Source organism: Microcebus murinus, chromosome 1, assembly GCF_040939455.1.
Source record: "Microcebus murinus isolate Inina chromosome 1, M.murinus_Inina_mat1.0, whole genome shotgun sequence".
NCBI classification, from domain to species: domain Eukaryota; kingdom Metazoa; phylum Chordata; class Mammalia; order Primates; family Cheirogaleidae; genus Microcebus; species Microcebus murinus.
In genome coordinates this window covers 44,205,205-44,221,162 of record NC_134104.1, presented here as the reverse complement: position 1 = coordinate 44,221,162, position 15,958 = coordinate 44,205,205, and the positions used below count along the sequence as shown (strand labels likewise).

Here is a 15,958-nt window from a genome sequence, read left to right as displayed (position 1 = left end):
GGGAGGATGTCTGGGAAAGGATGGGAAACAGTCCACAGTGGGAGGTTATGAGCTGGTAACAGGATGTGTGAATTAATTTTTAAGTAGGAACAACTTAAAACAGGTGAATGTGGGTCAAAAATGTCTAGCCTTGAGACCAGCACTGATCATCATCAAGACTGTAAACTTTTGGATGGGCGTGGTAGCTCTGGGTGTAATCCTAGCACTCTGGGAGGCTAAGTCAGGAGGATCACTCAAGGTAAGGAGTTCAAGACCAGTCTGAGCAAGAGTGAGACCCTGTCTCTACTAAAAATAGAAATTAGCTGGATAACTAAAAATATATAGAAAAAATTAGCCAGGCATGGTCGCACATGCCTGTAGTCCCAGCTACTCAGGAGGCTGAGGCAGAAGAGTTGCTTGAGTCCCCCAGGAGTTTGAGGTTACTGTGAGCTAGGCTGACGCCATGGCACTCTAGCCCAGGCAACAGAGCAAGACTCTGTCTCAAAAAAAAAAAAAAAAGAAAAGAAAAGACTGTAAACTTCTAAATTAATTTTGCAGTTTCTAAATTAATTTTGTTATGCAGCTTCTAAATTAATTTTGGAGTTTATTTCAAGCATGACAGAAATAACTACCAGAAGTTTTAGTTATATGAAAATGCTATGAAAGTTTCCTATAAATACATATTACATCTCTTGGAATATATATTTTGAACTACCTTAGCTAAAGCTAAAAGTCAGATGGAAGCAAGGAAATAAACTCACTTGTCAAACTCATCAAAGAGATCACAATTCTGCAGTTTTGAAAGAGCATGTCGAAAATATTCCGCTAGAAAACAAATGGAGTAGTATGAATAAAGGATAATCATGGCTATGTACGTACATAATAGGCCATCTTGCACCCTTCCCGCCAAACCCACTTCCACATGGCATGGCCACATTTGATTTATTCTGTGCAAAATTAATGATACACATGCAATCAGCCAGCACTGCTCAGTAAGCACATTTAACATGGTAAACACTCTAAGGGCACTTTCCAAAAACCCCAGAAAAAATAAGATGCTTAATCTGAAAACCGTCAATAAAAAGTAATCCAAAAATTAGCAATATCAGATGATTCTGAAACTGACATTAGAATAGAAAAATCAATAGTAAGTTTAAGCCAATTGTAGGCCTGTCACCTCTTGGGTTTTTAAGGTCTCTCAAAAATCTAGAACTTAAAGCTATATAAGGCTATATTAGTTATTAATGAGCAGAAGGGAAAATGTTTCCTCATTAGAAGATGGAATAATTCTCTCTAAATTTAACAAAAATAAAATATCTACTGATTAAGTTAAAAGATTGATCAAGGAGCTAAAGCTTTCGGATGAAATTAAATAAAATTCACAGGCAAAGAGGTTAAATGGGGAGATAGGAAGGAAGTTATTAACCCTCAGGGTTACCTGGAGCTAATTCTAAACCAGAATAAAGTAAGGCATCAGAACTCACACGCATCACTCGGTGTCAGAATGAATATACAAAGCAGTTTCTCAACAACAGAAACAAATGTGCCTTTTTTAATTCTTTGCTTCTACACTGCCTCAAAAGGACTGGAGATTTATGTTTTAAAATGTAATTCCTTTCATCACATCCCAAAACCATATCCCTTAGGAATCATTAGGAAGCAGAAAGATTAAAAGGCCTAAAAATTATATAAACAGACTGTTTTCATCAAACACCACTCAATTTAACAGGGGAGGGTAAAAATACTACTACTGACCGGATCTTTTTATCCCATAGGGCAAATCAAACTTATCGCTACCGTACAAGGAAGCAATCTTTTCAAAATCAGCTGCACACAGGAAAGGGTGAAACTGATCAGACCTGGAAGGAAAGGATAAAGGATGATATTGCCAAATGTTTATTATAGTTATAGACTTTAAAAATCACAATTGGAAATACCTGCAGTACATAATTCATATAGTCATACTGACTACATGGAAATATATAATTATTTTTACATTTTTTAAAAAGTAGTTTTAAGCAGCATTTGAATATTACATACAATGGGATATACAATGGAACTACATAACTAGACCAAAAACAATATCCAGGTACTGAAACAAAAATTATGTTACAGCTCAGGGGATGAAAACAAAATTTAAAAACAAACTAACACCAAGTGATAAAATGATATTCATATATATGAAGAAAGAAAGAAAGTAATAAAAGTATTGATGCTAAGCCTAAATTTAAAAGTACCACAGGTATGAAGTTGTATCAGCTGTGATGAAAAAGTTGTCTGGGGTCACTAACCCATAAATGAAAAAGCTGAAATCCACACCCAACTTCAATTCTAAGGAAAAGATGTCCTCTTTGTAACAGCTCCAGGGTTCAGAGCAGAGCTTCTCCAACTTGCCACTGGCTTTTCTGTATTTCTGAGAAAGTATCCTCAAGCACACTTTAGAGAACTGCCCTCAGAGAATAATGTTCATGTGACAAATCTACTTGTCCCTTCAACTGTAGGCTTATGGACCTGCTGAGCAATCTTGTACAAATATTTTACCCCTTTTGAGTTTTCTCAGAAATGAAAAGATTTTTTTTTCACTATGTTTAGAATACTTTGATTATAGAGTAGCATTTTAACCTGCAATCTGCAACTCATATGTGGCTCATAAAAGGAATCTTGTGAGTCATGATCAATATTTTTTAAAAGTAAATAGAACAGAACACTTGGAGTAATGAGGGTAAATATTCTTCCCTTTTTTTCTTATTTTAAAGGTGTGTGTATAATAGGCCCCAAAGTTAAATGTATTTCTTAAGATGAGTCATGGTCAAAAAAAGTTTAAAAATGCTTTTCCAGTTTTGCAGCGGTCCTAACTGGACACACACCCACAGACAGACTCCAAGCAGCATGGCACACTCGTAATCATATGTAAAAATGTTTTATGTATTTGCAGTTTTCCAGAGAGTTGACTGATTCTAAAGGGATGTGTAGCCCTATCAGTTTAAGACCCAGTAATGGAAAGGTGTAGTAATATAATAAAAGAAAATATGAACTCTTAATGTTTAGCAGAAAAAATACTGAACAGCTGTGCCGATTTTATACCATTAAACATGCCTAGAACAGTCATTTATTTCTTGTAATCTAAAAGCATTTTCACCAGCAATCTGTCCAAAGTTGCAGTGACAGAAGAAAAGAACTTTTGTGGAGAGAAGAGTAAATTCTCTACAAGTCCTGACAACCACAATGAACAATCACTATTTATATTCTATGTATAATAATCATTATTTGTATTCTATGTAGCTCATTAAAAGTTAATAAAAGTCAAGGAAATTTCCAATCATAAAGTTTAACCTAGAGGCAAGGGAGAAGAAACCACAAAATAATAAGGGCAAATAATAACTTGGGAACAACAAGTGGGAAAAATAAAGCCCTAAAGAACAGTTCACTTTTTTATGATCAAACACAAATAGACCTCTCTAGCCTCACCTGTGTGAAAAGAATACTGGTTTCACTGAGTTCTTCAATGCCTTTTCTTAAAATATATGCAGAGCTCTGACTAAAATCACAAAAAGAGACAGGATATTCAAGCTTTACCTTAAATATAGGGGGGTCCACTTTACACTGCTAAGATTTGTGTGAAAAACGTAAACAAGTGCAGAAAATGATTACAAACACATGGCAAACATTTTGTATGCTACTTTTTGGGGATATATTTTTACCTCAGCAAAGAGGCAAAAGCTGGCTTTGATAAACAAGGCTGGATCTTATTTCTCCGTTTCATTTCCACAGGTGGTACCCTAGGAGACAAAAATAGTGTCAGTCAGAAACCAGAACCGGGCAGCCTGCCCAAAGGGAAGCAAATGCCCTGGGAACCCACGAAGGCCGCCACCGAGAGGCTTCTCAGGCAGCAAATAAAAATCCTCCCCAAAGCCCCTGAGGTTTGACAGTACGTTCTTCTCCAAGTCCTGCACACACCTGAGGATTTGTGGACGTAAGGCAAAGCAGAGTGGAAAAGGCTGAGGTGATTATTAACCCAGAAGTCATTTAAAGAGCAGTGATTCAAAGGACCTTCAGAGAAGGGCCAGGATTACTATTAATACATGGCAGAAGCCACAACCAGGCTTGCTTTATGGAAGTCTCAGAAACCACACTCATGGCAGGTGCACACGGCCATCTATATCTTCCATGCCACACCTGGGAACACCTACCACAGAAACCAGCAGTATCCACCACAGAAACACCTGGCTGGAGCAGGTTCCATAGGCTCTCTCTATATATTTAAATTAATTAAATTTATATTCTTTTTTTTTCACTATCTACTTTTTTATGAAGGTAAGGTTCCATAGACTCTTTACTTGTGATCCCAGGGACTCTGCAAAGACACTATTTAGAGTCGTATCCAAATCTACTTTATTCCTGGCACAGATTAGGCCCTTGTGTGTTTCTTAAATGGAGTGCTTGTCTCCACAATTTAAAAAGGTATTGTGAAACATGACAGAGCGGGACAAGGAAAATAAACAGAAGGGGTGGAGGGTGGCAGGATCCAGACTTGGCCAGGAAAAAAGAGAACAGGCTAATGCTAAAGAACTTATTAATAATGATCATGAATTCTGTAAAGAACTGGTATACAAAGAAAACTCATCAATTTTTTTCTATAAATAGCAGAATTCAAACTGAAAGAAATAGCCTAGACACTTCACGGACACAATTTTCAATTTTGGGGTACAAAATCCACATAGTTAGAACTGCTAGGTTTTTGAACTATGAGGCTAGTAAAGTCCTTATGCAGGGAAACCTATTTTGTGAATACCCTGAATGGCAAGCACCCCTCGCCTTATAGGTAAGGAAGATCCACAAATATGTAGACTGGCATGTCAGGCCATAAAAGCTAAATTATATTTGGAGAACAAAATAAGGTATAATATATTTGATGTCTCATGTCATTAAAATATAGAAAACAAACTATTTAGGATATTGTGAAGACAAACTTTGGCTTTTTAAAAAAAGACAATTAGCATTCAGTTTTTACGGAAGAAGTTCATTGCATGAACACTCATCTGAGGTCATTTCCCATGGCACTTGCTGTTACTGGAGTAATGTGTTAGCTTAGGTCACTCCTCAAATCCTGATGATGAAACACTGTGCTGAACTTAGACCCTTTTCATGATCTGCTTTATCATTTTCCCTGTGACCACAATACGATTTGTAGGAAAGTAGCAATCTGGTGTTTTATTTTCTTTCCCGCTTTTGTCTTCCACTACTGTGGGACAGAGAATGTGGCAGAGATGGAGAGACAGATCCTCATTTAGTGTTATAATCAGACTTCAGAGTTCTCTAGCCCAATACTTAAGTCCAAAGCCTAAAACTTGAGGACCAAACCCAGCTACCTGGCACTGGGTATTTTTCCAGTGACCGTTCCTAACTTCCTTCCACGGAAAGCATTACAAATATTTTTCAATCAACCAGTAATGGATTAAATGCAAAAGTATCTATTTTTTTTAACCTAGTAAGTACAAGCTAGAAACATGATCTAAGATCTACTACTGAAACACTGGCAAAAATTACTGATTCTTTTTCTAAGACAGTTAGTTATCATGTGATCTATTTTATAATGTGCTATCACCTATTCAGGATGTAAAGGTCATCAAAACTTTCTTTCCTAGCCAAAGGATTGGCAATGAGAATTGGCAAAAAACCTTATTACAGAGGCTTTATCTGCAGCAAAACTATCTGTGCCCCACCAAAGTTTTACATGTGACATTTTAAGTCAAAGCTATTTCAAAAGATATATATGTCATCATTCACCAAATATTCTAAGCAAAGGAAACCATGTGTAACATCTATATTTTATCAACAATGTCTTATTCAAGCATTTTAAGTTCTAAAAATCGAGCACCATGGAGTCTGAGAATTACTCCATTAATTTAAGGAGATGAACTACTGTATAAATAAAGAATGTCATATCCCTAAGATGGTCAACACCACTGCTTCACTGCAGAGTCAATAAAAGTAGGTTGTTGCTTATCAGTTTTTAAATTGTTAGAGATACAATCTATAGGATACTAGAAAGGTAAAAACCCAATTTATAATGGAAAGCTAGAAAATATTCAAAATGTTACAGTTTTCTTTTTTTAAAATAGTCCCCTCTAATAGAATTTGTGGGTTTGTGTGAAAGACTAGTTTGGGAGTTATTTTTAAATAGGAAAAATGAAACTTACCCATAGACATTTGTTCCCCACAATATACAGTGCAGCACATAATAGAGGAAGACAGCACTCAGGAATATGACCAGGAGGTATCCTCTCATGGCTGGCCCACCTGAGACAGAAGGAGTGAAGTTCAAAGAAAAGGCAAAATTGTTATACAGATGGATTTTCACAATGACTCTAATATAAGCATTAGTGAATAAACATATAAAGAACAGTAGAAAAAAGATATAAGCCTATAATTTTGAAAACATTAACTGTGCAGAAAGAGAATGGTCTTTTCCTGTCTCTCCTCTTATCAATCAGCACAACGTGATGCAATTTAGGCCAATAAACAGTTTAATGGTTTCAAAGCTAGGGGCTTCCCTACCACTTTCTCACATTATGTAAGAAAGAGGAAACAATCCCTTCAGAACAAAATTTTATACATCTATTCTATATCCAAAACTTTTTCTCATAAACATTAAAAAATATCTTTCTCCCTTTTAATAGAAAGGGAGAATTATATGCCTTAATCATATGCCTTAAGATGTGAATAAGCATTTCATTTCTCAGTGCTTGAAATGACTTCTAAATGTTATAGATTATAATTTTTATATATCCTTATTCTAATTTTGAAAAACTGAGGAAAAAGGTACTGAAAAATATTTCCCACATTCTCAATTTTTATACACTTTTACATCCACTTATTTGATTTTTCAACATCATAGCACAGGTATATTCAGATAATTACTTGCTTGTTTTTGTATTAGACTGACAGTATTGTTTGTTGCACATTTGCAGATAGACAAAACCCTGGACATAATCCTTTCTAGAATGTAAATGCAAAAAAAAAAAAAAAAAGCTTTGTAGAATATATTTTTAAAAATGTCTTAAAACATGTTTGTTTAGTTTTCTCTTTGCTTCAAAGATAAATATGCAGTTTCCACTTTCATATGTAATGAAATGCAAAAGACAAATTTAACATATGGTTCCATAATAGATCTTCTATTTCAATGCATGTGACTTTAAACAGGTATACTATTTCTCTGCCTCCCTTATCAACAACTGCATGTACCACTCCTCTCACTCTTGTCCATATCTATTGACCTCAATCAGGGCATGCTAGTCTGGTTGGATACATTTCCAAATAATGTAACATTCCCTCCCTTTTAATGGTAAATAAGTACAAATGGAAATCTTAAACTACTCCCTTGCCTTCATAAGTAGAATATACTAAACATAATTTAAGCTTTTCTTGATAGCATGGGGTCATATTCACCAATATCCTAATTGTGCTGGGCTTTCTTAGAGTTGAGACCCTTTGGAACTAAGAAGCATGGGGGCTGTTTGCTAAGCAGTCCTAAACTGCAGCGATTATCTGGTTAAGATTGTTTGTAGATTGATGTCAGCTGTTGCTTCTCACTGCTATTAAGACAGCCACCACCCCCATATGCACAATTAAAAATTAGTTAGAAATGAAGGCTATGCCAGGAGAAAGCAAATAAACAAGTAAATTAGCAATCTTTTGTTTCCACATACTTCCAATCCCTGTGAAGAGTCAACACTGGTTGGAAATCAGAAGACCTGAATCACAGGCCAACTCCACATAAAACTTGGGGCAACTTAACTAAATCAGTTTGCCTCTTCTGACCTAAGTGTCCTCACATATCTACAAGTGAGAGCACACCATCTACCTCTTTGGGTTATTAAACTGTCCTGGAAGGCAGTTTACCATAGGCCAAAATAGTTACCAAATATTTTGCTTAAATGCTCAAATTAAACAGTTAAGGCTCCACTAAGAATACATCATTTATGCAAATATCCAACAAGGATACAACTTATCAGTATCAGTAAATTTTTAAAAAATACATTTACTTCTAAGATAAAGCAGTGTATGAAAGTCTAGAGAAAGAACTCAGTATGTACCATTCAATTTGCTCATCCATCCCCCAAAACATACTCTTTAGGCAATGTATTATTTTACAGAGGATGGAGGCATGGGTTAGCAAGGTTTTTCCTATTGTTTTGTTGTTTTTCATGCATTAGTAATGTGGCTTAACTGAAAACAAAGAAGTGGTTTTCCTTCAAAAAGTAAACCAAACCCTCTCTTGAACAGCCATTGCACACACCACCTGAAAAACATTTAAGAAGCTTAGCCATTCTCTTGTATTTCACCGGCAATACAAAGCTCCAATATTCAAGTTGCAAAGAAGACTGGGGCCAAGCAGCATATCCTCGTGATAAACGAGTATGGTTCCTCTTGCGCACAGGAAGAAGCTTCCGCAAATAAACAAATTACCTAATTGAAATTCTATAAACGGAAGGACCATTTTGTTTTGAGCAAAATCATTCAAAGAAAAACCAGTTAGAATGAAATATAGGGTACCTGCTTTTAAAAAGACAGAAGGTCCTTCAATATAGCTTCAATTACCAACACAAACAGGTTTCAAGATCTTGACATTAAACATGACTGACGCAGATGCTCCTAAAACCAGAATCCGTAAAATATCCGTTACAAAGTTTAAGTCCCAAAATGATCAAAAGTGAGTAAAGGGCAGTGAGGAAGAGGACTGATGGCAGAGAACAAATGTTCATTTCTTCTCAAACTAAGATATCTAACCCCATATACAAATAATCTACACATGTCGAATTATGCTCAATCTTGTCAATAGTTTTTCCTTCTCTTTAATATAAAAGTATATTTTATTTACTTTTATAAATATAAAAAGTATACTTATTTACAAAAGGTTGGAGCTCCAACAGGGTGGAGCTGTAAAAAGGTTTTATGTCCATCATTCCACTTAAGGCTCAAAATAAGCTCATTAAATGGGTGTACAAGTATTCTCTTGACGAATGAGGAAACTGAAGGATTCTAAGGTTGAGTAGTCTCGGGTCACGCAGTTCAAGGGAAACAGAAATAGATGCATGGTCTGACCATTTCCTTCTCGGAGTTCTATTCGTGGTGTCATCCTGTCTCTCAAGACAAGTGGCATGAGGGGAACTCAAAAGAGAAAATTCTAATCTAAAACTTCCTTATAGTGTCCTTTGGCATCTTGAGTTCTGGAAGGGTAACTTCAGACATTGGTGAAAGGAGGGGGTGGCTCTAGGGCTGGTTCAACACCAGCCGGGGGCTTCTTAACATGTACATTCTGGAGTCTCTACTTGACCTGAATCTCTGGATTTCAGGAATGTGCATTTAAACATGCATCCTCCAATTGGATTGTTACACACACTAGATTTTGAGGATCACTGCTCTAAGATATGCAACAGAACTATGGAAGAAAAAAAGAATTAATGAGGCCGGGCGCTGTGGCTCACGCCTGTAATCCTAGCTCTTGGGAGGCCGAGGCGGGCGGATTGCTCAAGGTCAGGAGTTCAAAACCAGCCTGAGCAAGAGCGAGACCCCGTCTCTACTATAAATAGAAAGAAACTAATTGGCCAACTGATATATATATAAAAAATTAGCCGGGCATGGTGGCGCATGCCTGTAGTCCCAGCTACTCGGGAGGCTGAGGCAGAAGGATCACTCAAGCCCAGGAGTTTGAGGTTGCTGTGAGCTAGGCTGACGCCACGGCACTCACTCTAGCCTGGACAACAAAGCGAGACTCTGTCTCAAAAAAAAAAAAAAAAAAAAGAATTAATGGATTTGCTGAAAGAGACCATAACAAATGTTATAATAATTATCCCAATGAGACTGCAAGTACCATGAGAAACAGGTACTGTCTTCTCTATCATTTTATTTCCATACTTCTAACAACACCTGCCACATAGGAGATGCTGAGTTGATAGTTAAACATAGTTACAGATCCCATGACTAGATGCTTTGTACTATTTTTTTTTTTTACCCTAAATGCCTAGCACATGGCAAATGCCCAATGGATAATGGCTGACTAGAATTATTAAGATGCATGAGTGCTTAGCATGTGCCAACACAGGTGATAAATGCTTTTGGTGTACATCATTCTGACAGCCACCTTGTGAACAATGCAGTAAACTTACAATTTCCATTTTACAGGTGAGGAAACAAACTCTGAGAGAAGCAATAACTTCCCTGACCTGACAAATAGCAGAACCAGGACTCAAACCCAAATCTATCAGGGCAGAGCCCACGCATTATACTACCTGCCCCCAGATGTGAGCTTCACACAGGAGCACAGGCCCTCTTCCCAATGCTGCTCTTCCCAGCCATGCCAGTATCGTTTGTAAAACAAAATAAACCCTATGGAATGACAGTTGAAAAATGGTAAGTTTTGTTTTTTTTTAAGACTGTCCTAATGCTTTTTCAAACCAAAGGGAGCTTGTTTTTCCAACCAGCTAGAAAAAAAAGCATGATCAGCAATCATTGTGTAAACACTGTTCTACTCACCAGGTATAAAAACCCCTATGGGCATCTCAATCAGTATCGTACAACACCACGGAAGAAACACCCATGGTGTTCTCTTTTCCAGATGCTGAGCACACATGGACCCCACATGCCTGGCTTCTCTGTTCTCCATTTTGCCTCAACCTGGCTGCAGACTCAGCCACCCTGAGCACGGGGACTGATCCTGGCCCGAGGAAAGGAGCCTCAGGAGCCCTTGAGTGGCAGCTCAACAATTTGGTCAGGTTCCATGCATCCCATGGTGACCTAGGACATTTCATCCACTGGACCTGGGTCCCTGCTGCTAGGTCCTTAAATTATAGCATAGTTTTCCAGTGTTTTCATTCTTCTCTCTCCTAGCCACCCCATCAGCTCGAAGCCAAACTTCCAATTTTTCAGTCACTAAAATCCTAAACCATGTCCCCATTCACTCTGTGGTTAGGCCCCTGTGCTCCCTGCTTCCTCAGTGACAGATGTCCTACTCTTTCTGCAACTAGGTCTTCTCTCACGCCCAGCAAGCTGCTGTTCAATACTAATACCCAATAACTTCCATCTTTGTGCAAATTACAAAAGAATACCCTCTCTAGCTGTGCACAGCCTGTGGGCATCTAATGTCTAATATCTCAGCAGCAGCTAGATTTCAACCATGACTTTCCCCTTAGACAGGTGCCCTTGTTCATGGCTCGCCTCCATGCCTTTCCCAGGTAGCCCTTGGACAGGCCCTTGTCTATCCAGGTCTCTGCCAGTTCTCAGTTCACAATGATACACACTTGAGACTGTGTGGAACATAGCCAACAGATCTTACAGCCTGCCTTCCTTCCTCTTTGTGCTTACTGCTCAGTTTGCGATTATCATCTGCAACCATGTGCCCAATTGAACAAACCTAGAACAGATCCTCCAGCTCTAGCCACCCATCAATGTCTAGGGATTTTAGTCCAATCCCACAGGTACCCTAAGCCTAAGCCTCCCAGACCTAGCCATCTTCAAACATGTCAAGCATTAATAGAGACACACAGGGACCCACAGTGACAGATGCAAAGGCCTCAGTCTTCTTCACCTCATTAACTACTCCTTTTTTAAATTGGTCTTTATTGCTAATTAGATGGGCCAAACGAATGGGGGCAGCATCATTTATATACTGAGGACTTCCACCCTCTGGCAGCAATGATCATGTAAATAATATCACATATTATTAAGCACTTACTAAATGCCCAGTATGGTACCAAGCCCTCTTCCACAGAATGATGAAATCAAGGGTATTATCATCCTCATGCTAGCGATGTTTAATACTCAGAGCAGTAGCCAGAATTCAAATTGAGATCTCTCTGATTTCAAAGCCACATTTTTAAATTGTGCTTAATGATAGACTAGAATATTGTTAACTATAACAGTGTGAATTAATATATTCACTTAATACAAGGGGATGATATCCATTCGATGTATGCATTTAACAAATACTTAGAACATTATAACATTAAAAAACTATTCATCTCACAATTAAAGAGAAAAATCTTAAGGAATCAGTAATTTGGTTGTTGGGATTTTCTGCTGGAAAGACTAAAAAATTCTCAATAGGCCATAATTAAAGATTTAAAGACTAGCACATACAGATTTAAACAATATGCAATATGTTTATAGTATGTAAACAATTATACCTGAAAAGACTAAATTTAAATCTGAAGTTATAAGCTACTGCTGTTTAATACAAATCAAGAAAAATACTGTGACATTACTGAGTAAATTAATAGAAAATTATAATTTGATTTAGGCTCCCCTCCAAAAATAACAGTGTTGTATAGTTTTAAAAAATTGGACCAACTATATAAATTCTGAATGATTTCTAAATATATAACTGTTTCTTTCTATATGGCAGAAGAGGAACATAAGTAACTTATTTTCTTTCCCTTCACTCCCCCAATTCTTCCACTAATACAATTATATGAAGCTGGTTGCTACAGGTATACACACCCTCTCAGTTTTTCAAGAAAGCCTGTGCTTTTGCTAGATTTCAGCCTTAGCATGTGTAGACAGACATTTTCACTTAGTTAAAGCTAAGCACTCACTATCAAGGCAAATTATCAAATCCTCCCCTGAAAATGGGGAGTGCTCACTACAAAGAATATAAAAAAGACAGAAATGGCTTTTCAGCAGAATTTTGTTTTTTAATAGCACAGCCGGACACAGTAAAATCATTCAACTAATAGCAACTGTACTGCACAGCAAAAATCAATGAACTAGAGTTCCTGTTTTCAAGACCTCGCCCATTAGACCAAGCTCCATTGCAAATACACAAAGAAGCTTTTAAGGGAACTTCTGATGTTCCTATTATTTTTTCATATTTTCTTCCGGGGCACATTTCTTCTCTTATGGTTAAAATTTTCTCTACTTCCTTATATTAACATCCTACTGATAAGATGCCAATCTCCAAGAAGTATTAGTTATTGTTAACATGGTGATAACTATTGAGATAATTTTGTGCAATAAAATTCACTGCTTTTAAGTGTACTATTTGATGAATTTTGGAAAATGTACAAAATCAGGCAATAACCCTTCAAAGTTATCATTCTAAGCATTTCCATCAACCCCAAAAGTTCCTTTGTTTTTCTTCACAGTAAATCCCTTTCCCCTACTTCTTGGCCCCTAGCAACCTAATCTATCACTATAGTTTTGTTTTCTCTAAAGTTTTATATAAATTGAATCATACAGTATATATCTTATTTCTGGCTTCTTTCAATTAACATATTGCTTTTGAAAAAAATTGTCCAAATTGTTGCTTATACTAAGAGTTCATTCTTTTTTATTGCTAACTATTAATAGTATTGTATTGGATGGCTATCCCACAACTCATTTATCAATTTACCAGAAAATAGACATTTTATTTCTCTGCAATTTTTGGTTATTATAAATAAAGCTGCATTGAACATTCAAGAACAACTCTTTGAGTGGATATATATTTTCAGGGGTCATATAGTAAATAATATTGAACTTTATATGAAAACTTTATATTACATTCTAGTGGCTAGTTTGAATAGCAAATTTATTTCAGTTTAAAATGAAAAAGGCCCTACCAATAGCAATTCTAATTACTGATGCTATGGAATAAATACAAATCACATTTGTAAGAATGTAAGAATCTCTTAATCAAGCATTTCCTAATGCATATGTACTCTAGGATGTGGGGAATAGAGCTCACAGTCTGGCAAGGGAACTAAGTTATACTGTTTTTAAATTATTTTGATTATCTGTTATGAGAAGTAAAGCAAAATATTTTAGACCCCTGCTACTCGAAGTGTGGTCCATGGATCAAGAGAATTGGCATCACTTGGGGAGGGGATAGAAATGCTGACTCTCAGGCCCTCTCTTTGATCCACTGAGTCAGGACCTGCATGTTAGCCAGACACCCTGGTGATCCGTGTGTTTGAGATGTACTGCTGGCTAAGGCTCAGAGGAAAGAGGAACTGCATTCAACTGAGAGGATCAAGGCTTCACAGAAAACATAGCTTTTGAGGGGAACTGGAAGTTCACTCTAAGTTCGATGCTACATCTTTTAAAAGTCTTTAGAGCTTGACTTTTTAAATTTTTCAATCAATAGAATTTTCTCTGAAGAATCTAGTCAGACTCTCTTTGAAAATAAGTGGCTTTAAGAAAAAGTTCCCTCACCATTCTAGGGCATGTTTGTGGTTCTTTGTAAGTTCCCTGGTCACTGCCCTTCCTATATTATTTCCAGTCATGTCCTTTCATCTATTATCAGTATCACTATGACTACTGCCATTTGTGAGAGAAAAGATGTGGGGCTTCTCCATTCACATTACACCTCCAGCTGCAGTCCCTAACCTTTTTGGCACCAGGGACCATTTTCATGGAAGACAATTTTTCCATGGGCTGGGGAAAGGGGAGGATAGTTTCGAGATGATTCAAGCGCATTGTATTTATTGTGCACTTTATTTCTATTGTTATTACATTGTAATACATAATGAAGCAATTATACAACTCATCATAGTTTAGGGACCCCTGACCTACGAGACACACACTTCATTCTGCATCTCTTGGATTCACCTACAAGTGCCAATGACATGACCGCCAACTGTTTACAATATTTCCAATTATTGCTGCTCACAACTTGGACTCAAGAATTGCAAATCTTAGAGCTGGAAAGACCACAAGAGTTGAGGGCATTTAGACAAGAGTGAGGTCTTATGTACTATATTACAGAAAAGGCAGCCAAGATTTAGAAATATTAAAGCACTTGTCAAAGACGATCTTGCTAATAAGTAGCAGAGTGTGTGGCATGAGAGAGCATTTTTATCTGGGTTCCCCTCCAGCACAATTCCTGTCTTATCATGCGTGCACAGAACTATTTACTTATTCAATGAGTAATTAAACAAGTCAATAAAGGAATGAATTAATTAATATCTCTAAACCCCCACACATCTTGGTTCTGTTCCAATCCTTTCTGATCTCTGTGGTTTTCAATTCCTGAACCATCTTCCCTTTGGGGTCACTGCACTGGCCTGGGCCTCACATCGCTAACTTCTCAGCCTGTGCTTCTAGATTTCCCCTTCCTCCTCCACCCACCTAAATACAGGTGTTCTCAAGCTGTTATCTTAATCCTGTTTCCTAAACCCATGTTCTCATTACTTCTTCCCCTTAGCAACTGGCAGTAATCTATAATCTTTCTTCCCTTTAAACCAGCCCACATGCTGTATCTGGCATAAAATCTTCAAAGTGCAGCTCATATCTTGTCACTTAGCCTAGCATTTAAGTCTTCTACAATTTTGTTCTGCCATCTTACTTTTCATCATCCTCTTCATGCAATTTATTCTTTGTAGGCAGCAGCATAATTAGGTGTTAAGATTGCTTCCTCCCTTTGTAATCAGACCCCCTGAGTTTGAGTCTTAGCTCTTCCCACTGACTAGTTGTATCACCCTAGGAATTTGCTTAACCTCTTCATATTTCAGCTTCCTCAGCTATAAAATGGGAGATAATAATGGTACCTAATAGAGCTATTTCTAAAACACTAAGATAAGTATCTGACATATGGTAAGGTAATCTTGTTTTAATTCTTCTTTTAAAACAAGTGAAATATTAGCTGGCCACACACCACGCCCTCCCCCAAAACTAGCTTCATAATATCCTGGTAGAGATGCTAAAGAGCTCATGACATTGTGTGCTAATAATAGCATCATAAAATTAAGTTTACATTACTGTGCTATTATTGCTGCACATTCATTTTGACATTTTAAAGTATCTGTGACAGGAAGTCTTACTCATCTGCTTCTGAATATAAAACGAAAGGCATTCAAAATAGTAGTAATTCATTGGCAAACTCAGACCCTATTTCTGGTTATATAAACCACACCTTTTTATGCTTTTCATAATAAAACTGCTCTGAGACTTAGTAAAAACAAACAAACAGAAAACCTGAATTTGTAATTGGCATTTCAAAATT

The 15,958-nt window shown here is 37.1% G+C and overlaps 1 protein-coding gene across 7 annotated transcripts in view; it reads right to left on the bottom strand.

Moving 5' to 3' along the window:
* The window catches only part of ST3GAL6 (ST3 beta-galactoside alpha-2,3-sialyltransferase 6), a 61,488-nt gene that overhangs the window by 17,666 nt on the left and 27,864 nt on the right, over positions 1-15,958 (bottom strand). For 5 of the 7 annotated variants that reach the window (XM_012743084.3, XM_012743089.3, XM_012743087.3 and 2 more), the window contains 4 exons: positions 6,180-6,279; positions 3,681-3,758; positions 1,735-1,838; positions 741-804 (listed from right to left, as the gene is read on the bottom strand). In XM_012743084.3, the coding sequence (XP_012598538.1) occupies positions 741-804; positions 1,735-1,838; positions 3,681-3,758; positions 6,180-6,268 (335 nt within the window). In that variant the 5' untranslated portion in view covers positions 6,269-6,279. Of the gene's footprint in view, positions 1-740; positions 805-1,734; positions 1,839-3,447; positions 3,518-3,680; positions 3,759-6,179; positions 6,280-8,535; positions 8,635-15,958 lie in introns of all 7 variants that reach the window. The other 2 variants (XM_012743088.3, XM_012743090.3) reach the window with 2 other exon arrangements.